This window comes from Agrilus planipennis, unplaced genomic scaffold (assembly GCF_000699045.2).
Source record: "Agrilus planipennis isolate EAB-ADULT unplaced genomic scaffold, Apla_2.0 scaffold39, whole genome shotgun sequence".
NCBI classification, from domain to species: domain Eukaryota; kingdom Metazoa; phylum Arthropoda; class Insecta; order Coleoptera; family Buprestidae; genus Agrilus; species Agrilus planipennis.
Genome location: NW_020439074.1, coordinates 322,623 through 348,250, shown reverse-complemented (window position 1 = coordinate 348,250; position 25,628 = coordinate 322,623). Strand labels below are relative to the sequence as shown.

The window sequence follows — 25,628 nt, the reverse complement described above, 5'->3', positions numbered from 1 at the left end:
AGGTTAGAAATGAAGAGGTATTAGAAAAAATAGGAACACACAGGACTCTATGGAAGTCAATAAGAAATAAGCGAGATAGGATGGTAGGACACCTTCTCAGACATGAAGGTTTAGTCAGAGACATATTAGGGGCAGAAACGGAAGTGAGGAGTGGTAGAGGTAGACCTAGATTAGATTGCTGTTCGCAAGTAGTTAAGGATTTGGAATATTCTAGTTTAGGGAAATGCGAAGATTAGCTCAGGATAGAAAAAAGTGGTGGTGCGTGTCCAACCATTCTTAGGACTGACGACCTTATGATGATCATAATGATGATGTAATGAATCGAAACTCCTCACCGATCAACCTTTTGACATCATGGTCAAAATTATAAATATTTTGACTTGGAGCACGTATTTAATTTTCTATTTTATTATTTACTGTCGTATCAAATGATACCTAATGTTATTAGAATTATTAGAAACAAAAAGATCTGAAATAGAGCATCGTCATAACGTAACCAGTAACCAACTATAGAATTCAAGAAAACAATCTGGATTTAGGTAATTACTGATAAACGCCGTACACAAGTTCTCAAAAATTACTAACACAGTATACAAAATACACCCAGAAAGTTAGTTTTTAAAAAAATGTCAAAAATTAAAAAACAGAATCATGATACAAAATTGAAAGTAAGCGTATACAAAATTATGCAACATAAATACTGTGAAAAAAAACTTAACCATAAAGTGCCAACAAATCTACGTTATGTTCTGTTTAACGTAAATTTGATTGTCTTTACAAGACGCTTATTCCAACTTCTTTTTCCAAGATGCATGCAGTATTTTCATAGGCGCTTAGCGGACTGTAACGTTGGTTCTACATTCGCTTATTCATTCTTTTGCGAGCATTTCACGTTTTGAATTGAGCCGGTGAAAAGCGAGTCCTCACTTGCGCGCGTGTGTTGTCAAATCGAAAATTTGCTACGAGAAGTTTGAAAAACAATCACGTGACAGCGTATCAAAGGTATTCTATTTTTTGAATTGTAATAGTAATATTCCATTAAAAGTAGTGTAAATATTTTATTATTAGTTTGTTAGTCCTTTTTAAATCCTTTGGTGAAAGAATTAGTTACTAAACACAAATCAAATTTACCTAGGTATATTCTCTTACAACTACTGAAATTCAGCAGGTACTTAGGTAGTATATAAAATACTCTTTTAAATTAGTAAAATAAAAATTTCTGAGGTAAAATTAAGTATCGTGTATAACTTTCATACTTAATTTATTTTCATTTGACACACCACGTAGAGAATTGAATAAAAAGACGTCAAAATAATTGAAAAAATTTAAAATTCTCCCCAAAAGAAAAAACAATGTGTTGCTCTAAATATTTAAGATATCTGTGTTCGATTTTCTGCTTTCACTTGATAATGATGTTATGTGTTTTTAATGGCGCATTGTCCGATATTTTTGTCCAGAAATTACCCTTTCCGGTAGTAAGATGTTTGATTAGATAAATAATTTAACCGACTTAATCACTGAAGATAAACGAAAACTGTAGAAAGCTTGCATGGTAAAACATAAAAGAATCCGTTCACACTTTAGTGAGCCGAAAGTTATAGTAGCAACTCATTCACTTTCCCTATTATTTTTAAATTTCTATTGTGCATACAATTAAGGACTTGAAACCCACAATAGTTCCTTTAGTATCTTACAGGTGGTTTACAAACTTATTTACCATTTCATTATTATTGTTAAGTACATTACCAGTGAATGAATTTTCCTTTGGGGAAATACACACTTGAATTTTTTAAAGTATTAGGGTTGATAGAGCGTATTTTAGAACCATGATACATTCGATATTTTGTTTTCTTTTTTAGACCAGTTTTAATATAATTTTATTAAACTTATAAAATCGGTTCATTTCAAAGACTTATTTTGCTTTTTCGTGAGTTTTTCGAAATTTTGGAATGACTTTAAAAACTGTAAAATAACTTTATAAGCAAAAAAAATAAAATACTGTATTACACAAAAAAATCTATTTATATAATCGTAAACGGAATGTCCTGAATTTAATAAAATTATAAAGAGCCCTGATATTTTAAAAACAATATTTCTACTCCTTATCAATCCCAGTCCTATCAAGAACGAAGTTTTTCTATAAAAACTTTTCTAAACATACATTTGAAGAGTAAAAATTAATACTATACGAGTATCATAAGTACTCCAATAGAAGGACGAATTATATTTTCAAGTACAGGAAGTACCTATATCGTCGTCTAGTGAAGTTTTGCTACAAATGAAGTATTTCATGCACTAGACAAGGTTTTAATCGTGTAACGCGATGATGCAGCGTACATTATTAATGAAATTGAAATCGCGATTATCGTCTGGACTATGAAATAAACGCTATTATATTGTATTCAATATTAGTTACCAAAACAGTGCATATGAAATATGCAACGAGGGAAGAAAGTACTGTTTCCTATTGGGCGCGAATGCAAACTCCCGGGAGGGATGCCGTACTTTCTTCCGAAGGATCGGATGGCGTATATGAACTTTTACTGTACCGCTAACAAAAGTACCTACGATGATTTTTCTTGATTTCAAGAACATGCAAGGTACGAAATCGCACTTAATTTTTATTAAAGAAATTGTTTAACTTCCTCCCCATAAAAATTACCACCCGAGCCTAAGGCAGGAGTGAAAATTACGCGAAGGATGGTAAAATCCTATGCTAATAAATAACGAATGCAATAGTTTCTTTGATTTTGTCGATACAAATTTGGAAAACTTCATAAAAAAAATTTAATATTACCGAAAATAAAAAATATTTCATTACAATTTGCTGAACAGCTTAGAGTAGTCCCCTAGNTCGACAACAATGAGTTCGCGTTATTTTCAATACTGTCAATCATAGATGGAATTCACAGATATTTTTGAAGAATTTTAGTATTTACCTGACAACAAAGTAGTTTTAAATTTCTAACCACTCCTGTAATTCACTTATTAAACGATTAGAAAGTAACTGAAAAACTTTAATTAACCAGAATTCTAGTAAATGTAATTCTTATTTATTATACATTACTGTTTACATAGACACTTCCTAATTCATGAGCGACGAATTTGTACGAATTTAGGCAACTCTTTTAACATTTATTGTTTCCAATTGTTTCTAACCTGTCTATGGTTTCTAACCTTAATTTTTTCATGTGCATATTAGGTGTTTATTAACATCATTGTATTATTTTAATTAAAGAGCCCATTCAACTACATAAATCCGTATGAATTTTATTCACAATGCAGGTTTCAGACGTCAATAACGTTAAAATATACAATTTAAGTGTAGGAAAGTCCTTACCGGAGGTAAATGAGTTTCAACCTAAATTTCTAAGTGGTGTTCATGTAAAATGTTTTAGTGGTTGTCTGAACGAAAAAGAAGGGCTCTTTTAAAGAAAAATGTTGATCTCAGAAAACGAATTGAGCTTATTCAAGATTTTGATATGCCAGGAGTTAGCAATACTGTAAAAGTATCTAAGGATGGTCAATATATTTTTGCAACAGGAGTTTACAAACCAAGAATCAAATGTTTTGATGTTAATAACCTTTCTTTAAAATTTGAAAGATGCTTTGACTCTGAAGCTGTGACCTTTGAGGTTTTAAGTGATGATTTTAGCAAAGTAATAACACCAGTAAAAAATTATTACAAACAAGTGACAAATATCACATTTCAGGTGGTGTTTCTACAATGTGATAGATACATAGAGTTTCATGCTGCACATGGAAGATACTATAGACTCCGTGTGCCAAAATTTGGCAGAGATATGCAGTATCATTATCCATCTTGTGATTTATTTGTAGTTGGAGCTACTCCTGAGATTTACAGACTTAATTTGGAAAGGGGACAGTTTTTATCACCTTTTTGCAGTTCTTCTGTAGAAATTAACAAATGCGCAATTAATCCCATACATAATTTAATAGTTTGTGGAACTCAGGATGGAAAAATCGAAGGTTGGGATCCTCGTACAAAAAATTGTGTTGGAACATTAGATTGTGCTTTTAGTTGTATAAACGAAAACAAAGAGTAAGTTATTTATATTGCGGTATTGTTTTACATTTACTTATTTATTTTGCCTTAGTTTAGAGGGATTTCCCTCTGTTACAGCTTTAAAATTTAATGGAAGTTTAACTCTTGGAGTAGGAAGTGCTACAGGGCAAATTTTACTTTATGACATAAGATCAAACAAACCTTTCTTTATTAAAGATCACCTATACAATTTACCAATAAAAGATGTGGAATTTCATTACAATCAAGATCTTGTTTATTCACTGGATGCATCTGTCTTAAAAATATGGAATAAAAATGATGTGAATAAACAGAATATTTAAAAAATAATATTTATTAATTATGAATATTGCAGGGGAAGTTGTTTACATCAATCGAANATATTACCGAAAATAAAAAATATTTCATTACAATTTGCTGAACAGCTTAGAGTAGTCCCCTAGAAGATAGTTTATTTTCAGAAAAGTGCGTGTAATTAAGTAATTATTAAAATAATTTATATCGGTCTCTAGCACTTGCAATTAAATTAAAATTACGTATTTTTATTAGTATGTAGGTTTTTACTTGTTTTCATTGATAGCGAAATGAATGTTTAATTGTATTTTAATAAATAATCTCTGTGCACACTCATAAAATAACATTAAGTTTCTGTCTGTAATATGAAATAATTTTCGCTACTAAATCGTGAGTAAAACCCTTATTTGTCTGAGGGTTTGTACGGATAATTTTGGGAAGTGATTTACGCTACTTTTTTTTTAACTGTTTATTAGTTATAAACAATTAGAAATAGTTTCACGCAAAAGAAATCTCGGTAAAAATTAGTAATAAATAACATTGAGACACATTAAAAATCCTGAGGTGGTCTAAAACTACCCCAAACAAATTAAAAAATTTTGAAGAAATAGTTTAGCTACTTCATAAAAGTTTAAGTAGTGATAAGTAAATAGAAAAAATGAATCGGGTGCAAACATTCACACACGCACTGAATTATTAGACACACGTACATATATGTATTTCATTCAATGTGGGCCAAAGTGGATTAAAGTCATGTTGAGGCTAATTTTATTTTTATAGAATAATTTGAGAATTTGATGGCAGTCACAGTGCGTAAAAAACAACCGCTATTGCATCTAAATTCTTCTTTACATGTGATAAAATACCGTAAGAATTTTTATACATGTATATGCGACATGTCACACGATACATTTAGAGACACTTGACAGGATAAGCGTGACATTAATGCATAAAAGCAGTTATGCAATTTAAGAAAAGTTCTTAACATCATTAACAACATATACCACATAATAAACATATGTAACAAAAACAAAAAATTTGCAAATTATTAACTAAATACTAAAATTTTTTTAAACTAAACACAGGGATTAACAACTAAAAATCACAAAAATATTACAAACAGAAAAACTTGACCGTATTAGATGTACTTAGTCTTAAATAAGGATGTATAATTTCCTAAAAAGTATAAAATCTTTAAATTTAATCTCTTTAGGAAAGAAAAACCCTAATTGCTCTGTTCATCAAAAGACTAAGTAATTACATTTTTTTTCTACTAGAAGCCCGCAAATATTACAGTAAATATTCATTGCAAAACATTCATCATTATAAGCGCTAAAATTCTAAATGGAAGGAAAAGCAGCAATCAAAATGTTAACTATCAGTATTATGCAAAAGGATATTTCGGAAATGTTATTTAAATTTAGGAAAACAAGTGTCACGTCAATTATATCCATGTTCTTACCAACAATGCTAAGCTTATGCAATTCTCCTAATGGAACTAATCTATCCACTCTACCCACGATTTGCAAGAATTTAGAGCAAAACGGAACAATAAACGATTAACTAACAACAAAGTAAAAGAAAGCTATTTTACACCAAAAAGGAAAAATGCTACTTTCAATTAATTATCCTTGCTACCTGCCTGCATGCTGGTATACAATGGATTAACAATTCACTGAATTGAAATTTTTGAAACATTACATTAGCATAGTCAGTTCTTGTAAATTAAGAAGTTAACATTTGATAGAAAATATACACGTTTAGATAAATAAATACCTAATATGAAATATTTAATCACAGATCAATTCAAAACGTAAAACTTTTAAATCATTTTAGACCGTCATGTAGTAGAAGTAAATGTGAAAACATCTTAAGTAAATAATCAACAATAATAATGAGATGATTAACAGAAGCAATGGCATACAAATTGCAGTGGGTGGGTTTTATTTTAACTGTATTATTTATTCTCGTCGACGCCAAATCAAATCGTACATGTCCTTACCAAGAAGCAATTCTACCATGCAGATGTCTTCAAAGGCAAGAAGAAATCCAAATTTGGTAAACAAAATACAAAAAATTTTAAAATGTTCAATTTTTTAATTAAATAATGACTTTTTTCTTCCGAAGGTGCTCTCATAGCAATTTACCAAAAACTTTAGAAGCTCTCGAAACGGTAAGCAAATACATAAAAGGTCCTATTGACGAACTAATTCTGGAAAATAACAACCTTCCGTCCCTGCCTGGAAAGGCATTTTCTTCCCTAAAAATAATGCGCCTCATGTTTCGAAATAATCAACTGGAAAGAGTGTCAAACACTTGGTTAGTAGGACTAGAAGAAGTATTAATGGAACTCTTCCTCGTTGAGCCTACTCTAAGAAGTCTTCCAGACGATTCTTTGATACATTTAACCAAGTTGGAAGCAATAACACTACATAGCAAACATCTGAAGAGAGTTCCTGATTTTTCCGGTTTACCGAAACTACGTTATGTTCAAATTGAATCCACATCGTTAACTGATCTATCTTCAAGGCATTTTCGTAATTTGCCAGCACTGGAAACGTTCCACGTAACTAAAAGTCCCAGATTAGCAAGGCTTGAAAGTGGTTTATTAGAAGCATTACCTAATTTATCTTTAGTCAATATTTCTTTTTGTGGGATATCTTGGATTCATCCCAGAGCAATTAGTCATTTGCCCTCTTTAATAGACCTAATACTAACTGGCAATAAAATAACGGAAGCGGCAATGGTAGGAAGAAGTATCAAAGATCTTCCCGTCCTTCAGAATTTATACTTAGATCACAATTTTATAGAAAGACTAAGTGAAGCTTCGTTTGTCGATCTTCCATCACTGAAAAAATTACACCTATCCAACAACCAAATAACAGAACTGCATCACGGTGCTTTTCACAAAGTTCCTAATCTGCGTTTCATCGACCTAAGTAAGAACTTAGTCCATCAGGTCCACCCCGAAAGTTTCCTACAACATTCTGGAAGTGGTCTGGAGGAGTTATGGCTAGTGCAAAACGACATAACTCACATCGCAGAAGTCAGATCTTTGTTGGACGCATTACCACGACTTACTTTTCTCGATCTTAGCTATAACAATTTGGATGCTATACCGTTCGGAGTCCTTAGAGGACATCCCACTTTAGAACGGCTACATTTGGATCACAACAGATTACGAATTATCGATAGAGAAGCGTTCATGGCTATGCCGGCTCTAACAGAATTAAGACTGAAAAATAATTCCCTATCCGACATTTTAGTAGGTCCTTTGTGGAATTTACCAAACCTCAAAGGACTAGACCTATCGGAAAACTACATTCAAAGATTAGAACCTCCATTTTTAGAAAACCTGCCATCATTAAGGCGACTAGATTTAAGTGGAAATGGATTGATGGAAGTAGATCCAAATGCTTTTCTAGAAACTCCTGCTCTAGAACACATTAATATATCCCATAACGAGATCGAATCTTTACATCCTGCCACCTTTAATCATTTACTAAACCTTTACGAACTGGATGTGCACTTCAACAGATTAAAAGATTTCCTGCCAGGTCTTCCAAGAACTCTAGAGTATTTATATTTGTCTGACAATCAAATTAATTACATTCCACCAACTTCATCGGCCGATCTTGACCTACCAAACCTAAAAACCCTGGATTTAACAATGAACCGGTTGCAAGAAATTCCTCCAGCAATACTAGAATCTCTGCCGCAGTTAAAAAGGCTTCTTGTAGGCAAAAATGAAATATCACATCTAGAAGGGAGCACTTTTAAGGGAATTGCAAAACTCCATCATTTGGATTTGAGTAAAAACCGTATTAGCGTCATAGAAAGTGACACATTCGTAGAATTACCCGACATGAAAGAGCTTAAAATACGTGAAAATAATTTGGACACCTTAAAGGTAGAAGTAATAAGAGCCATGCCAAATTTAAAACTTTTAGATATAAGTAAAAACAAACTGAAAGAAATCTTACCGAATGTTTTTGAAAAGACAAGAGCAATAGAAGTACTTAAGGCGTCTCACAATTTATTAACCGATCTTCCTGCTTCTATGTTTGGATTAAAATTATTACAAATAATAGATTTAAGTTACAATCAGTTACGTATAATAAGTCCTGACGTCCTTAAAACATTAGATTCGTTAACAGAATTGAACCTATCACGAAATTTAATAGCTGAACTTAAATCGAATGCGTTTCACAATTTACCCGTATTAGAAATTTTAAATTTGGAAAACAATAATTTGGAAATAATTGAAACGAACACGTTTCACATGCTTCCACGCTTAAAAGTTTTAATATTACGACAAAATAAACTTCAAATGATTCCAAACCGATCATTCAACAGTTTGCCGTCACTTCAAGTGGTCGAATTGCAAGAAAATCATCTTCATAAAATTGCCGATCACGCCTTCCATTTGGTACCCAATATGCTTTTACTGAATCTAAGCTACAACTTGTTCGTTTCGGTGGAAAATGCAGGATTAAGGGCTTTAAAATCTTTGGAAATGTTAGATATGAGTAACAATGGATTGGTAAGAATTTCTAGTTCGAGCTTCGAGCTAATGGAATGGTTAGTTGAATTGAAATTGGACGATAACAGAATATGCGCGATACATGGTACGCCGTTTAATTTGATGTATCGATTAAAAGTCCTAAGTTTCAAAAATAACAGACTATTGTCTTTCCCTGAAAATGCTGTCCGAAAATTACGAGGAAATTTGGAAATTATTGATGTTAATGGTAAGTATCTAGACAATTCTGTACCTGCTATACTTTTCTCAAAAACGTATTTTGTATTCCAGGAAATCCGTTGGTGTGCTCTTGTAACCTTTTATGGTTAAAAGTTTGGGTAGAAGAAACTTTCCAAAAAGGTCCAATTTGTGGAGACGGTACCCTTCTTCGAGAAGTTCGTCTTAGTCAGCAGGACTGCCGTAAAGATGACAACAAGATGGAACCCATAGCTCCCGAATGCGAAACAGACTTAAATATGGACAACAGACTATTGGGTACTTCCCAAGTATTCGCTCAGAAGAATAATTTAAAAAGGAATAAAACCGCAATTACCGATCCACCTAACGAACTGGTACCATCACCTCAAGAGTCCGAGTACTTCTACGACGAATTTATTGACTATCCAATTAACGAAACAGTCCTAGAAACCATACAACAAGAAAAAGGGCAAATTCTGAAATCTCCCCATTTTACTCCAGGTGATACTCCCACTTTATACGCGGCTACAAGGAACAAAACCAGGATCAAAAATATCTTCTCGGACATCCCAAGGAATGTAACAAATTCACCAAGTAGCAGTGGTTTTACATTTTTTGGTCTGCCTCTGGGTAATTTTGCTTTGAACAAGTTCTGGGGTCCTAAAGGAAGAATGTCGGTATCCCCAAAACTGGACGAAGAATTTGAACGAAAAAAGGCAATGATTTTAAACAGTGTACCGCCTAAATTCAAACTACCAAATTTACAAGAAGGTGGATTTGTTCCTTTTATTCCTGGTACAGGTGGTTTCACACCCATCCCGGGTCCAGTTATTAAAAAAATTGAAGAAAAAACAACCAGTTTTAAGAACAAAACCAGCATTGACGATGAAGATTCTCCAAATATACGAAGGGGAGGTACAATTACGTTAACGGGAGTTAAAAAAACAGTCGAAGAAGAATTTAACATCGAATCCTCCACAGTGGAAGATAAAATAACTTCTGTGATAATTACCACAACCGAAACCCCAGCAACAAAACTAGTAACCAAGTTAGACATTAATCCGACAGTTAACTTTGAGAATATTAATAAGGAAACGCCCGCAGGGTTATCTGATTTCAATATTAGCACTTTAGGACCTACTTTTTCAACACCTGTTAGAATATCACCAAAATACGAAAGAAAAAATGGTATGTCCACCGACAATGACGAAACTAGAATGAAAAGTTCAATTTTTACCTACACACCTGAACCAACGGAAAGGGACATTTCGCTTATAGAAGATATAATCAAAAAGACAGAGGCTGTTAAAAACACTACCAGTCTAAACTTAGGAAATCCGCCCAGTATAATACCACAGGGGGGTAAATTTCGACATACGGGTAAAATCACACGTATCACACCTCCTCACGTTTCTTCGCCGCTTCAATCAAATCAAGACATTTCTAATAAACCATCCGGTTCGAGAAAGCATAACAAAATGAAACAAAGTGAAAAAGCTACGATAACTGAAACCAACGATGGAACTAAGCAAGACGACTGGTATTTTGCAAATTATAATAACGACAACCCTATAAACGAAAATGATAAGGAATTATCGCTCGAAAATTCTAGTGAAAGTAACAATTCATCAGACATTCAGAGTCTTCACGAATATTTTTGGAGGCGCAAATTATTTATTGTCATACTTGTAATAATATATAATCATGTAATGTATTGATGATTTGTTTGTAAATAAATATTAAGTAATGCTTAGCTGTTATTGATCTGTCTTTTCTTATTTATAGGAACCACAGTAAAAAATTGTGATAAGATTATGTAACTAACTAATAAGCGATTGTATCCACGACTTATTTTTGGAATAAAATATGTNATTAAATTGCAAATAAGCATATCTATAAAAATGACTAGATGACTAATTCTTGACATTACTTTACCTCTAATTCCTCCTCCTACACTTTTGTTAATATATTTATTTTTTTCAAGTCATACAACCACATTACTACTAATTTATATATAAAATTAAACAGGTAAATAAATATTAAGTAATGCTTAGCTGTTATTGATCTGTCTTTTCTTATTTATAGGAACCACAGTAAAAAATTGTGATAAGATTATGTAACTAACTAATAAGCGATTGTATCCACGACTTATTTTTGGAATAAAATATGTTTTTCTGTGATTGCTAATAATGTAAAACCTACATTTTAAAACACTTTTTACAATATAAAAACTTACTGACAATATACACCCGGAAAGTTGCATTTTATAATTATGATAATTTCTATTTCTCCATGATACTGTAGTAGGTATGAAAGGTTTAAACTAACGCAATTTTTATTAACAACTGCCCACGTTTTTCAAGGTAGCTAATAAAATTGTAACTTCAAACAGCCCAACTGTAACATATCTCGGTAATACTTTAAAAGTTCGCAAAACAAGTCAGCAAGAGTAACTTTTATAAAAATACATTAAACAATTAAATATAAAAAACACAACCATTTGGAATAAACATAATTATTGTCAAAAAGACCTATGCACCTAGAAACGATGTACAAGGTAATGGAAGATAACACAGTACATTTCATTACAATTTGCTGAACAGCTTAGGGTATTTCCCCTGCAATAAAGATAGTTTATTTTCAGAAAAGTGCGTGTAATTAAGTAATTATTAAAATAATTTATATCGGTCTCTAGCACTTGCAATTAAATTAAAATTACGTATTTTTATTAGTATGTAGGTTTTTACTTGTTTTCATTGATAGCGAAATGAATGTTTAATTGTATTTTAATAAATAATCTCTGTGCACACTCATAAAATAACATTAAGTTTCTGTCTGTAATATGAAATAATTTTCGCTACTAAATCGTGAGTAAAACCCTTATTTGTCTGAGGGTTTGTACGGATAATTTTGGGAAGTGATTTACGCTACTTTTTTTTTAACTGTTTATTAGTTATAAACAATTAGAAATAGTTTCACGCAAAAGAAATCTCGGTAAAAATTAGTAATAAATAACATTGAGACACATTAAAAATCCTGAGGTGGTCTAAAACTACCCCAAACAAATTAAAAAATTTTGAAGAAATAGTTNAACAATTCATCAGACATTCAGAGTCTTCACGAATATTTTTGGAGGCGCAAATTATTTATTGTCATACTTGTAATAATATATAATCATGTAATGTATTGATGATTTGTTTGTAAATAAATATTAAGTAATGCTTAGCTGTTATTGATCTGTCTTTTCTTATTTATAGGAACCACAGTAAAAAATTGTGATAAGATTATGTAACTAACTAATAAGCGATTGTATCCACGACTTATTTTTGGAATAAAATATGTTTTTCTGTGATTGCTAATAATGTAAAACCTACATTTTAAAACACTTTTTACAATATAAAAACTTACTGACAATATACACCCGGAAAGTTGCATTTTATAATTATGATAATTTCTATTTCTCCATGATACTGTAGTAGGTATGAAAGGTTTAAACTAACGCAATTTTTATTAACAACTGCCCACGTTTTTCAAGGTAGCTAATAAAATTGTAACTTCAAACAGCCCAACTGTAACATATCTCGGTAATACTTTAAAAGTTCGCAAAACAAGTCAGCAAGAGTAACTTTTATAAAAATACATTAAACAATTAAATATAAAAAACACAACCATTTGGAATAAACATAATTATTGTCAAAAAGACCTATGCACCTAGAAACGATGTACAAGGTAATGGAAGATAACACAGTACTCAACTCAAACACAAAAAGAATTATAAATATATTCGACCAAACTCTCAAGTTTTAAAATATAATTTAAAAATTTAAAACTTCAAAACAAGATTTATACTGCAAAATTAAAATCCACAAAACACCCACACACACACACTCACTTTTATTAAGGAATAGGTTAATGGGGCAACAGTTGATTACAACCTGGGTTACTTAAACAGTGGGCAGTACTTAAAGTTTTCCTATTTTCAAATTCAAAATGAAATGTAGTAGAAACTATTAAAGAATTAATAAAAAGGATGTTCATTGGCCTTAATGCCCTTATGATATTGCAAAATAATTATTAAATGTTAACATCTTATGATAAAAATGACTATTAATTGATTGTGTATTAAAAACAAAAACAAGTATCTACGATTCTTAGGGACTTTATTTGTAAATTGTGTTAAACTACAATTACAAAATTAAATTAAATATAAATTGATTTACTTAGTACAACTTAGAAATTAACAAAAAGTATTAATAAGGAGGGCACAAAAGCAAAGTCTACTTTTTCTTATCATCTACTTTCTTTGATTCTTTTTCTTTATCCTTATCTTTGTCTTTTTTGTTCTCCTCTTTTTTACCTTCCTCAGCATCTCTGTTAGTCAATTTATTATTTATTAAATTGTGCAAGGCAACGATTGATCTAACCATGGCTGCTAAGTAAACTACCAGCATTTGATCATTATTTTTAACATAAAACGATTTGGTAAATGTTTCCTGATTAATGTCAGGCAGTAAATTAAAAATATCTTGTAACTGATAAATAATCTGATGGTTAATTGGCAATTTTGATTCACTTACTTGAATTAAGTAATCTCTGATTTCTTTTAATTGTGAATGGAGGCCTTTCAAACCTAGCAATTGGTTGGTGATTCTTTGAGACAATGTGCCTACAGTTGTATCTTTAATGTCACGTAAAAGATGTTCAACGCCTACCTCTTCTGCTTCTTCTGCACCAATCTCACTAGGAACATGTTCAAAAGTCTTTGAGGTTGGTGATCCATCATCATGGACTTCTTCAACTGCCTGATATGCTTCTGTTGGCAAACCTAAGTCCTTAGGTTTGGCATCAATAATAACCAACACAGAATTAGGACAGTATCTTCTGATTAGTTCATTAATGGCTATGTCATTTTGATGCAGTTTTGGGCCAGTATGATACCAGCCAACGACTTTTTCTCGTGCATTTACTTTTTTAAACATTCCATACATATTTTCCAGATAATCGTGATCCAAGAACCAAACTGACTTGTCTTTGTCATCTTCATCAAACGGTACTACAAAAGCGATTGAAATAAGAATATCACAAGTGAAAAGATATATAAAACATACCAGCAAAACTATTTGAGACATCCAGCACACCTTTTGATCTCCATGAACCAAGAAGAACTCCAACAACACGTTTTTGATTCCCAATTTTGCCCATACGATTGAAGTGGTCCACTACACTTAATAGAACTAGTGGATGAACTACCACTTTTGATGTCGTAATTTCTTGACTAGGCATAATGTATTCTCAGTTTTTATTTACAAATTAATTAAATAATTAACAAAAAGAGAAACTTCAGTTGTATGGCATCGACAACAATGAGTTCGCGTTATTTTCAATACTGTCAATCATAGATGGAATTCACAGATATTTTTGAAGAATTTTAGTATTTACCTGACAACAAAGTAGTTTTAAATTTCTAACCACTCCTGTAATTCACTTATTAAACGATTAGAAAGTAACTGAAAAACTTTAATTAACCAGAATTCTAGTAAATGTAATTCTTATTTATTATACATTACTGTTTACATAGACACTTCCTAATTCATGAGCGACGAATTTGTACGAATTTAGGCAACTCTTTTAACATTTATTGTTTCCAATTGTTTCTAACCTGTCTATGGTTTCTAACCTTAATTTTTTCATGTGCATATTAGGTGTTTATTAACATCATTGTATTATTTTAATTAAAGAGCCCATTCAACTACATAAATCCGTATGAATTTTATTCACAATGCAGGTTTCAGACGTCAATAACGTTAAAATATACAATTTAAGTGTAGGAAAGTCCTTACCGGAGGTAAATGAGTTTCAACCTAAATTTCTAAGTGGTGTTCATGTAAAATGTTTTAGTGGTTGTCTGAACGAAAAAGAAGGGCTCTTTTAAAGAAAAATGTTGATCTCAGAAAACGAATTGAGCTTATTCAAGATTTTGATATGCCAGGAGTTAGCAATACTGTAAAAGTATCTAAGGATGGTCAATATATTTTTGCAACAGGAGTTTACAAACCAAGAATCAAATGTTTTGATGTTAATAACCTTTCTTTAAAATTTGAAAGATGCTTTGACTCTGAAGCTGTGACCTTTGAGGTTTTAAGTGATGATTTTAGCAAAGTAATAACACCAGTAAAAAATTATTACAAACAAGTGACAAATATCACATTTCAGGTGGTGTTTCTACAATGTGATAGATACATAGAGTTTCATGCTGCACATGGAAGATACTATAGACTCCGTGTGCCAAAATTTGGCAGAGATATGCAGTATCATTATCCATCTTGTGATTTATTTGTAGTTGGAGCTACTCCTGAGATTTACAGACTTAATTTGGAAAGGGGACAGTTTTTATCACCTTTTTGCAGTTCTTCTGTAGAAATTAACAAATGCGCAATTAATCCCATACATAATTTAATAGTTTGTGGAACTCAGGATGGAAAAATCGAAGGTTGGGATCCTCGTACAAAAAATTGTGTTGGAACATTAGATTGTGCTTTTAGTTGTATAAACGAAAACAAAGAGTAAGTTATTTATATTGCGGTATTGTTTTACATTTACTTATTTATTTTGCCTTAGTTTAGAGGGATTTCCCTCTGTTACAGCTTTAAAATTTAATGGAAGTTTAACTCTTGGAGTAGGAAGTGCTACAGGGCAAATTTTACTTTATGACATAAGATCAAACAAACCTTTCTTTATTAAAGATCACCTATACAATTTACCAATAAAAGATGTGGAATTTCATTACAATCAAGATCTTGTTTATTCACTGGATGCATCTGTCTTAAAAATATGGAATAAAAATGATGTGAATAAACAGAATATTTAAAAAATAATATTTATTAATTATGAATATTGCAGGGGAAGTTGTTTACATCAATCGAAAGGTAATGCTGAATATAACAACTTATGTATAGTACCAAAAACTGGACTGTTTTTCCTTGCAAATGAGAGTCCCAAAATTCAGACGTATTACATTCCAAGTCTAGGCCCTGCTCCACGTTGGGCCAGTTTCTTGGACTCCCTAACTGAAGAATTAGAAGAAGATAATACAGAAAATATTTACGACGATTACAAATTTGTTACCAAGCAAGAATTGGAAAATTTGGGATTAGAACACCTAATTGGTTCTAATTTATTAAGGGCCTACATGCATGGGTATTGTTATCACTGTTTTTAATATTGTTTTTAAATATAACTGCTCTTGAAATTTCAGTTACTTCTTGGATGTTCGACTATATAAGAAAGCAAAATCAGTGGCAAATCCGTTCGAATTTGAAGAATACCGCAAAAAGAAGATTCGCGAAGCAATCGAGAAGGACAGAAGTAGTCGCATCCAAGTTCAAAAACTTCCCAAAGTGAATAAAGACCTAGCACTAAAACTGCTTGACGAGCAAACGAATAATAAGAAAAAGAATAAATTAAGTGGAAACCTTCTGGAAGATAATAGATTTAAAGCGATGTTCGAAAATCCAGATTTTGAAGTGGACAAAAATGCGGAAGAATATCGACTACTAAACCCTGTCGTTTCAAAATTAGACAAAACAAGAAAAAAAGAACTCCAAAAAGAGCTTCTAAAGGCCCAGGAGTTTGAAAAAGTTGAAGTAAAATTAAAACATTTTTACCGTTTTGCTTTTTTTTATATTTGTTTTTTGTTATTAGGAAGAGCTTGAAGGTAAGAACAGTTCTGAGGAGTCTTCATCAGAATATGAAAGCGAAGAAAGTTCTGATGATGAGCATACATGGACTAAAGAAGTTAAAAGGGAATACAGAAACATACAAAGGGAACACAGGCTTCAGGAAAAGGAAGATGCAATGAATGAGGCTCCTTCTGATGGTAATAAAATCGAAGTAAATCAGCCAATGATGTTTGAACTCAGACAAGGCGAGAAATATAAAGGAATTCATAGTCTCACCAAAAAAGTAAACAAGTAAGTAATTTTACATCTAAAAATTTGTTAAAAACATGTACAAATGAAGAAACTAAGAAAAAATATATAACTCCTTTTGCAGATGATATATCTATATTATGCAGACTTTTAGTAAGTAAAGTTGCAAGAACTCTTACACTTCAATTCTATATTTTTAAACATTTTTGAACAAAAAAATTTCTCTGTGCACTTCACAACCTTCTAAGAATAAATTCTACTGATTTATGTTCTAATCACCTTAGCTAACACTGAATACGTAGACAAACCATAAAGGAACAAACATTTCTGTTTATTAAAAGGGAACACTGATAAACAAAACCTTCTTGTTTATCTAAAATAACACTGAAACACGCGGAACCAAATCTCTCTATTTTCCGTAATTTATATTTTAAATTCACTATCACTTGAAGAACAACAATTTCAACATAAATATTTGTATTTGTTACTATTTGGTAATAATAATTTTAAGGGCAACATTGGGGGATAGATTAAAAGACGAAGCGGATTCGAAGATAAAAATGTTAAAATCAGGAGGAAGCCGGGAAATGACTTTCGTGACCAAGAAAAATAAACGATTTAAGGAAATAGAAGAGAGAAACAAGAAACACAGAGAAGAACGAAAGAAATTGATAAGACCCCTTACGGGCGTAAAGTTCAAGCATAATCAGTTCCTTTGGCAGCAGAAAAGAAAAAAGCAACATTAACTTACATGTGTGTAAATGTAAATATAATGATAAGTAAATAATTTTAATATACCATTTCAACGTTAATTGTTGTCTGATATACTCTTCTTTGTGGTAATCAAAATAATAGCATGAAGGTTATCAGTTCATTCATTCGTGAAGAATATGGACTGAGAGAAAAAAGTTACTAATAAGTTATGTGTATCTTTCACATTTGGGGCCACACGAAAGGTAAATTTTTACTTTCAATTTAAAACAAGGTGAAAAAAACATTAAATCATTTGTTCGAAAGAAAGTGATTAGCCGGTTCTGCAAGTGTCGTTTAATAATGTTATTTACAGCAATGGATACACCACAAAATTCAAAAGCAGCAGTTATTGGAAATGAAACACAGCTTGACGCAGGTTCTTCATCACTAAACTCGGTATGTAATTTCATATTAAAATTAAACATTTAGGCAAAACCAACGTAAAATTTCATTAATTTTATACGTAAAAAAATGATAACATAATTAAAATACAATACCTATTTTAAAAATTCCGATCAGGATCACTCCCATACACACTTATATTGTTCAAGCATGGCTATCTTTTAAATTTTTATTTTTTCCTATTATTATTATTATTTCATACTGAACAAAATAGTAACAATTTACCTCTTATCATACTGTTATCGGCCCTAGTCCTTTCTATGTTGTGAACTTAGGATTCATTAGCATTTAACTAAATATAAATATAATATGTATTATGTTTTCTAAATTTGAGGCAATTAACACCATTTACCCCCAATCGCTATACAACTTAATACTACTCTACTACTATTAATTAATCAACTTTTTTTCTAGACTGATGATATCGTCGAAGTGTCTTATTCTGACAACCAAACTCACTTAAGTATCACCGCTGTCCTAAGTTACTGCAAACGAAAAATTCTTAGTCCCTACCTGCTCTTCTTAAGTCTGATGGGTTTAAGACCCCTCGCATTGGAAAGATACGAAACAAGCATATTTTGCGACATCCTTAGTTACGTGTATATGTTCGTGATAACAACATTCATGGTATTCGGATATATTTTACAATATATGGCGTGTTTTCGAAGAGATCGAGGATTCTGCTATTCGTTTAATAGTCAAAGTGATATTTCAGCCAATATAATATACTCTGAATGGGGCATCGACAAACAAGAGAGGTTCAACAGAATATGTCATGGCTCTTTGGTTTTCACTTTCATTGTGCCAAATTGTCTTCATTTATTTGGGTATTTGTATGCGGTTTATGTTATAAGATCCTCTGATGATGATCAATTACCTTGTTTAATGGAAAGAGTAAGTTCGAAATTGCAAAAACTAAACTCCACCCTAAAACCGTTTTTACCTTCGCACAGATAGGCTGTGGTCCAAATGAAAAACTAGGTCTAAACATTTAGTCTGCAACTGCAGCTAACATTTTCCACGTTGTAAAAACAGCGTGCACTGAAGATGTTATCTGCAGTTATCGATAAAACGTCAGGTAAAAAAATTGTAATTTTAAAGACTGGCTTAAGATAATTAAATTGCAAATAAGCATATCTATAAAAATGACTAGATGACTAATTCTTGACATTACTTTACCTCTAATTCCTCCTCCTACACTTTTGTTAATATATTTATTTTTTTCAAGTCATACAACCACATTACTAGTAATGTATTGATGATTTGTTTGTAAATAAATATTAAGTAATGCTTAGCTGTTATTGATCTGTCTTTTCTTATTTATAGGAACCACAGTAAAAAANTTGTAATTTTAAAGACTGGCTTAAGATAATTAAATTGCAAATAAGCATATCTATAAAAATGACTAGATGACTAATTCTTGACATTACTTTACCTCTAATTCCTCCTCCTACACTTTTGTTAATATATTTATTTTTTTCAAGTCATACAACCACATTACTACTAATTTATATATAAAATTAAACAGGTATTTGTATCCTGTTCTTATATTTCAAACGGATTTTTGAATCAAAAACGTCTCGTAAAAATACTCTGGTTCTCAATTTTTCTGGGACTTATCTGGATAATTCTTTCCTTAATTTCCATAATCCTTTTGTTGTTACAAGATGGAATCTCATTTAGATGGTTAGAAAACAGGTAAAGACCAAACGTAATTTTAATCTTTTTATTCATGAATCAACTGGCAGATATTTACTATCTGTAGTGGATCAGTGTTTTCATCTTATTACAATTTCAGTTCGAGTATTACAGTAGTGCTATTAAAAATACTACTTGTAACGTGCACTTTTTTTCACGATATGGTTCAAGCCACAGTGATTTCTTGTTATTGTTTACAAGCCCAATTACTTACTTCATACTTGCAGTTTTTAAAAGCAAAGTTACTCGAATCTCCAGTGCAAGCAATCGAATGGATGAGGGTAAGCAAGCAGCAACAAAAAAAAACTATTTTTTTAAATAACATGGTTACATAAAATTTCGTAATGGTAATTATTTATTAAGGAAATATACGAGTTTAAGAAGCTACTGAGATACCTTAATGAAGATTTGGCGCCACCAATGTGCTTCTTCACATTTATAAATCTAGCATGGACAACCACAGGAATTTTATGGTCCCTTGGCTATGACCATATTGATGTCATAACGGTTCCTGTATTAGGAATCAATATTTTAATAATAACCTTATGGGCTGCTTTATCTCTGGCACCTTTTTTTCAGGTGAAAAATTATTTTTAATATTCATTAAGTTTTGCCTATACCAAATTTTTATCTGTTTAATAAACGTTTTAATAAAACATTTGTCCCTTGCCAAGCTTTTGGGTTTCGCCATGGTTTTTGGTTTTAGTACCAAATAATTCGCCGTCTCTTATTGTCAATATCTTGAGTGCTAACAGTGAAAAGCAACGCAACATCTAGTAGTAAAAACCAAAGACCACAACGAAACTCAAAAATTTGGAGTAAAAACTCATGTACTGACCGTTTGCACACTTGAAGTTAAGCTATTTTAAAATACTTTTTGTATTTTTAGGCTGCCAGGCTAACAAACGCATGTAAATTAATAAAAGGTGTTGGACACGAAGTGCGAATAAGACCCTTTGTGCACCAAGATACACCTGCCCATGACTTAAATTCCCTACTTTTATTCGCCTCCAGCTTAGATATTGAAGCTAAAATATTTAGAGTTCCAATACATGGTCGTTATCTGGCCGCTATCATTACAACGGCCGCGATATTAATTCTAATTTTGGGAGAAATTCATTATTTAAGTTAATACTTCAGGTAAACAAAGGGAGTCTTCCTTTTAATACAAGTATTAAATTCCATGTTTACTATTTTAAATGTTGTACTTAATAGTATTAAAGAAAGTGTTGTAACATTTGTTGTAAGGGAAAATTATTTTTATACNATTATATTACTTTAACAATTTCTTAATGGTACATACGAATATATTTTAATAAATTGATGTTCATCATATACAATCCTTTTCACCTACAGTAGACACCAATCAAAAAGATACAGTACGCCGACATAACCCTAGTTTTATGTTTACAAATAAACAAGTGTCAAGATTTAAACATTAATTTTAATTAATTAAGTTAAAATGAGTGCAATTACGTTAGGTCGCGTATTTTGTCTTAAAAAACTCCCCTTATTTGTGCGTAGAATATCTTACGTTCAAGGACAAGAACCAGAGCCCAAAGTCCGTGAATACTTCTATTATATAGACCATCAAGGAATGGTAAGACAACTGATTGCTTAATTTGTGCTAATTTAATTGTAGTTATTTCTAGATGATTCAAAAATGAAAAATTTTACTTCTTGTTTTAAAGAAAAGAAGTTTTTGCAATTCTTCTTTAGTCGTCTAAAGATAAACAATACTCAGCGATACCCGCAATTTCCCTATATATCTCCTTGTGGAAAAGAACGTAATTTCGTTAGATGCGATGATTATCCGTTTGTTTATACCCAAGTTGTTAAGAAAGTAAATAATGAAGGCAAACAAGAAGATTATCTGTCATATAATCATGCTGCAGAATTACTCACACTAAATTTTTTACCAGAAAAGATATTTATGTTACCTTGCAATGGACGAGTTTATTACCCTGCCCCAGAAAGAGCTGGATCCATTGGTTTAGTCATGTCGAAGTTAGCAATTGAATTTAGCAAATATTTCATTTTTGATAGAGGTGAACACAATCCTCCTACACATTTTACATGGAATGAACACACTTATACTTTGGACAATAAGTGGTACTATGATGCTCTGAGAAACAAAGAACAACAGCAAATAGTTAACATGTAGTTATTTATTAACAAATATATATTTTTACAAGTGATGCAGAATTGCACTTTGGTTGTCAACATTCTTAAAAATTGTAGTCTGCTTTAAACAAATAATAAACATTAAAAAAACGCATTTGTTTCAATTTTAAAAATACTAATTAATGAAGCACAAATAATCAGTGATATTGCCCTTCAACTAATTGTTTCATATCTTTTTGTGGAAAAACAAATATAACTGGTGTTCATTTATCCCTTAAATCGTGAATTGAAAATTGTTGTTTTTATGACTAAAAGGAAGGAAACATATTAAAATTAATTTTAAAGTTCCTTTTTGTAAAAAAAAAATATGAGAACTAATGCATTAGGCAATGAAAAAAATTAATATTGCAGACGACTTTCAACCGTAAAAAAAGTAAAAGCAGTCTCTTTAAAACAGAGTTGCTCCATTAGCAAGTTTGTTTGTTTGCCATACTTTTATGTAACATATAATTTAAAAGCTAAATTAGGAACTACATAACAAAAAAATGCAAATACATTTTCTTTCAATGTTGTCTTGAAGAAAGGAGTTGTTTTACACTAAATGATGAGACACCAACACCAAGTCCAGCTAATAAGAGCGCTGCGTGAGAGACTAATTTATCACTTTGCCTTCTTGTAGGTGAGGCATTCTATAAAAAAAAATGTTTTCTCAAATGGACTCACACGCTAGTTTACTGAAAATCATTCTAAATATAGCTACTAAACAGGCTCTGCCAAAAATTGTATTATTAGTTTAAGACCTCTTCTTGCACGTTTCAATCACCTTTAATTCACATTGCTGTCTTATATAAAATAATACATCAGATTAATAATCTTAATTTATATAAATTTTAATTGGTACACAATTTAAACGCAATAAACATTATCAATCAGCTCATTATATCTGGTGTAACTGAAATGTTTTCTTTTGATCTAAAAATAAACTACTAATGTTTAAATACAAGTAGGTATACCAATGTCACACATTTGTATCATGACAATAGTAGGTACTATAAAATAATTCTTAACTTAGAAATTATTAAACTTTGCTTACCTGTGAAATTGTTAAACGTATAGCTAAGTACGAGGCTTTGGTCAGTTTCATCCCTCTTTCCAAATGGAACTTCTGAGAAAGTTAAGGAATTTTGAATAAAAACATAAAAAGCGATACGGACAATTTTATAAGACATTTAAAATTAAAAAATTAATTACCAAACTTATATTCTAAATTTTGTCACGGATTAAATTCTTATAAAATAGTTTACATAACCTTTTTATAGGTCACATGAATTTTTGTAAGTAGTTTTTATTATAAAAACTGAAAAGCTATTATGTAAAATATATTACCTGTATGTTGATTTGATGTGATAAAAAATTAAACAATAAGAAAGCGGTGGATTGAAAGTACTTTCACACTGCAACGCGAACGTCCGCAACGAACTCCACTTTTCCACAAATGTAAGTGGTGAAGGAAAAAAGAAAGGTTATTTTGGTTAGTATTAATTAAAATACGCAAGCGCCACATGTGATAGATTACATAACTTGCATTTCAAATTTTTGCATTTTGTGTCACCGCCCCCAAAATTGCTCATTTATAATTAAAATGTAGTTTGTCATTAATTACAATAAAATAATACAATTACAAAAATACCAAAATGTATTTGCATATGTCGTAACAACAATAAAATGCGAAATAATTTAATCGTCAGAAGGTTTAATAAATTTCTTTTTATATCTATTTCGTTTATCGTGGAACTTCTTTCCTATTGTATCCACTACTGTTGAATAACCCTTTGCCATTTCTATATCACTAACATCTTTTTCCTTGGCTTTATCAGAGTCTTCTAATTTTTTCGTGTATTCTTCTTTCATAATTTTTTCAATTACAGGATTCATACCTCCAAATGATAATCTTCCCTCTACTAAGTCTTTGCAATACACTAAAGTGGTTTCTACAAAAAGTGTGTTTCCAGCTGCTTTCATTTCTTCTGTTATTTCATTAGAGTACATTAATTGCCCTTCCGCATTTTCTTCTTCTTTTAAAACTCTTTCCTTAGTTTTCTTCATAAACTTCATATCCAGCACAGCCCTGGACAGTTTGGCATTTTTTTTCTCATCCATGTTACAATAAAACACTCTAACAAATTAACGCCTTTAAAAATTTTCTCTTCAAATTAACATTAAATATTTAGTCTTATAAAACTGCTAATAAGTAACGAAATGAAAATAACAATTTATAGGTTAGTTTGTTAACATTTCCTTATTTTTTAGGTTAGAATAATAGATAACGTATAACGTTATAATGTCCATAGATACTATTTGTCCGTTTACTCGCTTTTGTTCACAAATAAGTTACAAGTTACTATTTACTATATTGAGGGGTCAAGTCGTAAATCTAAACAAAATACAAAATCATTATATTACTTTAACAATTTCTTAATGGTACATACGAATATATTTTAATAAATTGATGTTCATCATATACAATCCTTTTCACCTACAGTAGACACCAATCAAAAAGATACAGTACGCCGACATAACCCTAGTTTTATGTTTACAAATAAACAAGTGTCAAGATTTAAACATTAATTTTAATTAATTAAGTTAAAATGAGTGCAATTACGTTAGGTCGCGTATTTTGTCTTAAAAAACTCCCCTTATTTGTGCGTAGAATATCTTACGTTCAAGGACAAGAACCAGAGCCCAAAGTCCGTGAATACTTCTATTATATAGACCATCAAGGAATGGTAAGACAACTGATTGCTTAATTTGTGCTAATTTAATTGTAGTTATTTCTAGATGATTCAAAAATGAAAAATTTTACTTCTTGTTTTAAAGAAAAGAAGTTTTTGCAATTCTTCTTTAGTCGTCTAAAGATAAACAATACTCAGCGATACCCGCAATTTCCCTATATATCTCCTTGTGGAAAAGAACGTAATTTCGTTAGATGCGATGATTATCCGTTTGTTTATACCCAAGTTGTTAAGAAAGTAAATAATGAAGGCAAACAAGAAGATTATCTGTCATATAATCATGCTGCAGAATTACTCACACTAAATTTTTTACCAGAAAAGATATTTATGTTACCTTGCAATGGACGAGTTTATTACCCTGCCCCAGAAAGAGCTGGATCCATTGGTTTAGTCATGTCGAAGTTAGCAATTGAATTTAGCAAATATTTCATTTTTGATAGAGGTGAACACAATCCTCCTACACATTTTACATGGAATGAACACACTTATACTTTGGACAATAAGTGGTACTATGATGCTCTGAGAAACAAAGAACAACAGCAAATAGTTAACATGTAGTTATTTATTAACAAATATATATTTTTACAAGTGATGCAGAATTGCACTTTGGTTGTCAACATTCTTAAAAATTGTAGTCTGCTTTAAACAAATAATAAACATTAAAAAAACGCATTTGTTTCAATTTTAAAAATACTAATTAATGAAGCACAAATAATCAGTGATATTGCCCTTCAACTAATTGTTTCATATCTTTTTGTGGAAAAACAAATATAACTGGTGTTCATTTATCCCTTAAATCGTGAATTGAAAATTGTTGTTTTTATGACTAAAAGGAAGGAAACATATTAAAATTAATTTTAAAGTTCCTTTTT

General features: G+C 31.1%; 7 protein-coding genes and 1 pseudogene across 7 annotated transcripts; 6 read left to right on the top strand and 2 right to left on the bottom strand.

Annotated features, from left to right (window-relative positions):
• Window positions 1-3,153: 3,153 nt before the first annotated feature.
• LOC112905216 (nucleolar protein 10-like) lies at window positions 3,154-4,466 on the top strand. Its single transcript, XM_025977187.1, has 5 exons — window positions 3,154-3,345; window positions 3,399-3,659; window positions 3,714-4,063; window positions 4,119-4,347; window positions 4,401-4,466. The coding sequence occupies exons 1-5, from the start codon at window positions 3,280-3,282 to the stop codon at window positions 4,464-4,466; spliced, it is 972 nt and encodes a 323-aa protein (XP_025832972.1). The 5' UTR covers window positions 3,154-3,279.
• A 1,748-nt stretch (window positions 4,467-6,214) lies between these two features.
• LOC108744997 (protein artichoke-like) lies at window positions 6,215-10,856 on the top strand. Its single transcript, XM_018480996.1, has 4 exons — window positions 6,215-6,397; window positions 6,467-9,090; window positions 9,153-10,747; window positions 10,845-10,856. Exons 1-4 carry the CDS (start codon window positions 6,255-6,257, stop codon window positions 10,854-10,856), a joined length of 4,374 nt encoding a protein of 1,457 aa, XP_018336498.1. The 5' UTR covers window positions 6,215-6,254.
• Window positions 10,857-13,202: 2,346 nt separating this feature from the next.
• LOC108745066 (26S proteasome non-ATPase regulatory subunit 7) lies at window positions 13,203-14,454 on the bottom strand. Its single transcript, XM_018481119.2, has 2 exons — window positions 14,168-14,454; window positions 13,203-14,112 (listed from the first exon to the last, which is right to left on the bottom strand). The coding sequence occupies exons 1-2, from the start codon at window positions 14,340-14,342 to the stop codon at window positions 13,337-13,339; spliced, it is 951 nt and encodes a 316-aa protein (XP_018336621.1). The 5' UTR covers window positions 14,343-14,454; the 3' UTR covers window positions 13,203-13,336.
• Window positions 14,455-14,712: 258 nt separating this feature from the next.
• On the top strand, window positions 14,713-17,831 carry LOC108745065 (annotated as a pseudogene).
• Window positions 17,832-17,850: 19 nt separating this feature from the next.
• LOC108744996 lies at window positions 17,851-21,100 on the top strand. Its single transcript, XM_018480995.2, has 7 exons — window positions 17,851-17,943; window positions 18,054-18,136; window positions 18,557-19,036; window positions 19,671-19,840; window positions 19,941-20,121; window positions 20,204-20,419; window positions 20,730-21,100. Exons 1-7 carry the CDS (start codon window positions 17,910-17,912, stop codon window positions 20,970-20,972), a joined length of 1,407 nt encoding a protein of 468 aa, XP_018336497.2. The 5' UTR covers window positions 17,851-17,909; the 3' UTR covers window positions 20,973-21,100.
• Window positions 21,101-21,194: 94 nt separating this feature from the next.
• Window positions 21,195-22,114, top strand: LOC112905235 (UPF0598 protein CG30010-like). Its single transcript, XM_025977226.1, has 2 exons — window positions 21,195-21,440; window positions 21,483-22,114. Exons 1-2 carry the CDS (start codon window positions 21,303-21,305, stop codon window positions 22,002-22,004), a joined length of 660 nt encoding a protein of 219 aa, XP_025833011.1. The 5' UTR covers window positions 21,195-21,302; the 3' UTR covers window positions 22,005-22,114.
• A 1,243-nt stretch (window positions 22,115-23,357) lies between these two features.
• LOC108745013 (M-phase phosphoprotein 6) lies at window positions 23,358-24,286 on the bottom strand. Its single transcript, XM_018481018.2, has one exon. It carries the CDS (start codon window positions 24,122-24,124, stop codon window positions 23,702-23,704), a length of 423 nt encoding a protein of 140 aa, XP_018336520.1. The 5' UTR covers window positions 24,125-24,286; the 3' UTR covers window positions 23,358-23,701.
• A 204-nt stretch (window positions 24,287-24,490) lies between these two features.
• LOC108744994 (UPF0598 protein CG30010) lies at window positions 24,491-25,424 on the top strand. The gene is made up of 2 exons (XM_025977236.1): window positions 24,491-24,750; window positions 24,793-25,424. The coding sequence occupies exons 1-2, from the start codon at window positions 24,613-24,615 to the stop codon at window positions 25,312-25,314; spliced, it is 660 nt and encodes a 219-aa protein (XP_025833021.1). The 5' UTR covers window positions 24,491-24,612; the 3' UTR covers window positions 25,315-25,424.
• Window positions 25,425-25,628: the final 204 nt, after the last annotated feature.

What these genes read in the sequence shown, in the direction of transcription:
- LOC108744997 (XM_018480996.1), top strand. Translation starts at nt 6,255, where the DNA reads ATGGCATACAAATTGCAGTGGGTGGGTTTTATTTTAACTGTATTATTT. An exon ending in CAAGAAGAAATCCAAATTTG is followed by an intron (nt 6,398 to 6,466) that starts GTAAACAAAATA and finishes TTTCTTCCGAAG; the next exon opens with GTGCTCTCATAGCAATTTAC. An exon ending in GGAAATTATTGATGTTAATG is followed by an intron (nt 9,091 to 9,152) that starts GTAAGTATCTAG and finishes TTTGTATTCCAG; the next exon opens with GAAATCCGTTGGTGTGCTCT.
- LOC108745066 (XM_018481119.2), bottom strand. Translation starts at nt 14,342, where the DNA reads ATGCCTAGTCAAGAAATTACGACATCAAAAGTGGTAGTTCATCCACTA. An exon ending in TGTCTCAAATAGTTTTGCTG is followed by an intron (nt 14,113 to 14,167) that starts GTATGTTTTATA and finishes TCGCTTTTGTAG; the next exon opens with TACCGTTTGATGAAGATGAC.
- LOC108744996 (XM_018480995.2), top strand. Translation starts at nt 17,910, where the DNA reads ATGTGTATCTTTCACATTTGGGGCCACACGAAAG. An exon ending in AAGCAATCGAATGGATGAGG is followed by an intron (nt 20,122 to 20,203) that starts GTAAGCAAGCAG and finishes TTATTTATTAAG; the next exon opens with GAAATATACGAGTTTAAGAA. An exon ending in CTCTGGCACCTTTTTTTCAG is followed by an intron (nt 20,420 to 20,729) that starts GTGAAAAATTAT and finishes TTGTATTTTTAG; the next exon opens with GCTGCCAGGCTAACAAACGC.
- LOC112905235 (XM_025977226.1), top strand. Translation starts at nt 21,303, where the DNA reads ATGAGTGCAATTACGTTAGGTCGCGTATTTTGTCTTAAAAAACTCCCC. An exon ending in ATATAGACCATCAAGGAATG is followed by an intron (nt 21,441 to 21,482) that starts GTAAGACAACTG and finishes ATTTAATTGTAG; the next exon opens with TTATTTCTAGATGATTCAAA.
- LOC108745013 (XM_018481018.2), bottom strand. Translation starts at nt 24,124, where the DNA reads ATGGATGAGAAAAAAAATGCCAAACTGTCCAGGGCTGTGCTGGATATG.
- LOC108744994 (XM_025977236.1), top strand. Translation starts at nt 24,613, where the DNA reads ATGAGTGCAATTACGTTAGGTCGCGTATTTTGTCTTAAAAAACTCCCC. An exon ending in ATATAGACCATCAAGGAATG is followed by an intron (nt 24,751 to 24,792) that starts GTAAGACAACTG and finishes ATTTAATTGTAG; the next exon opens with TTATTTCTAGATGATTCAAA.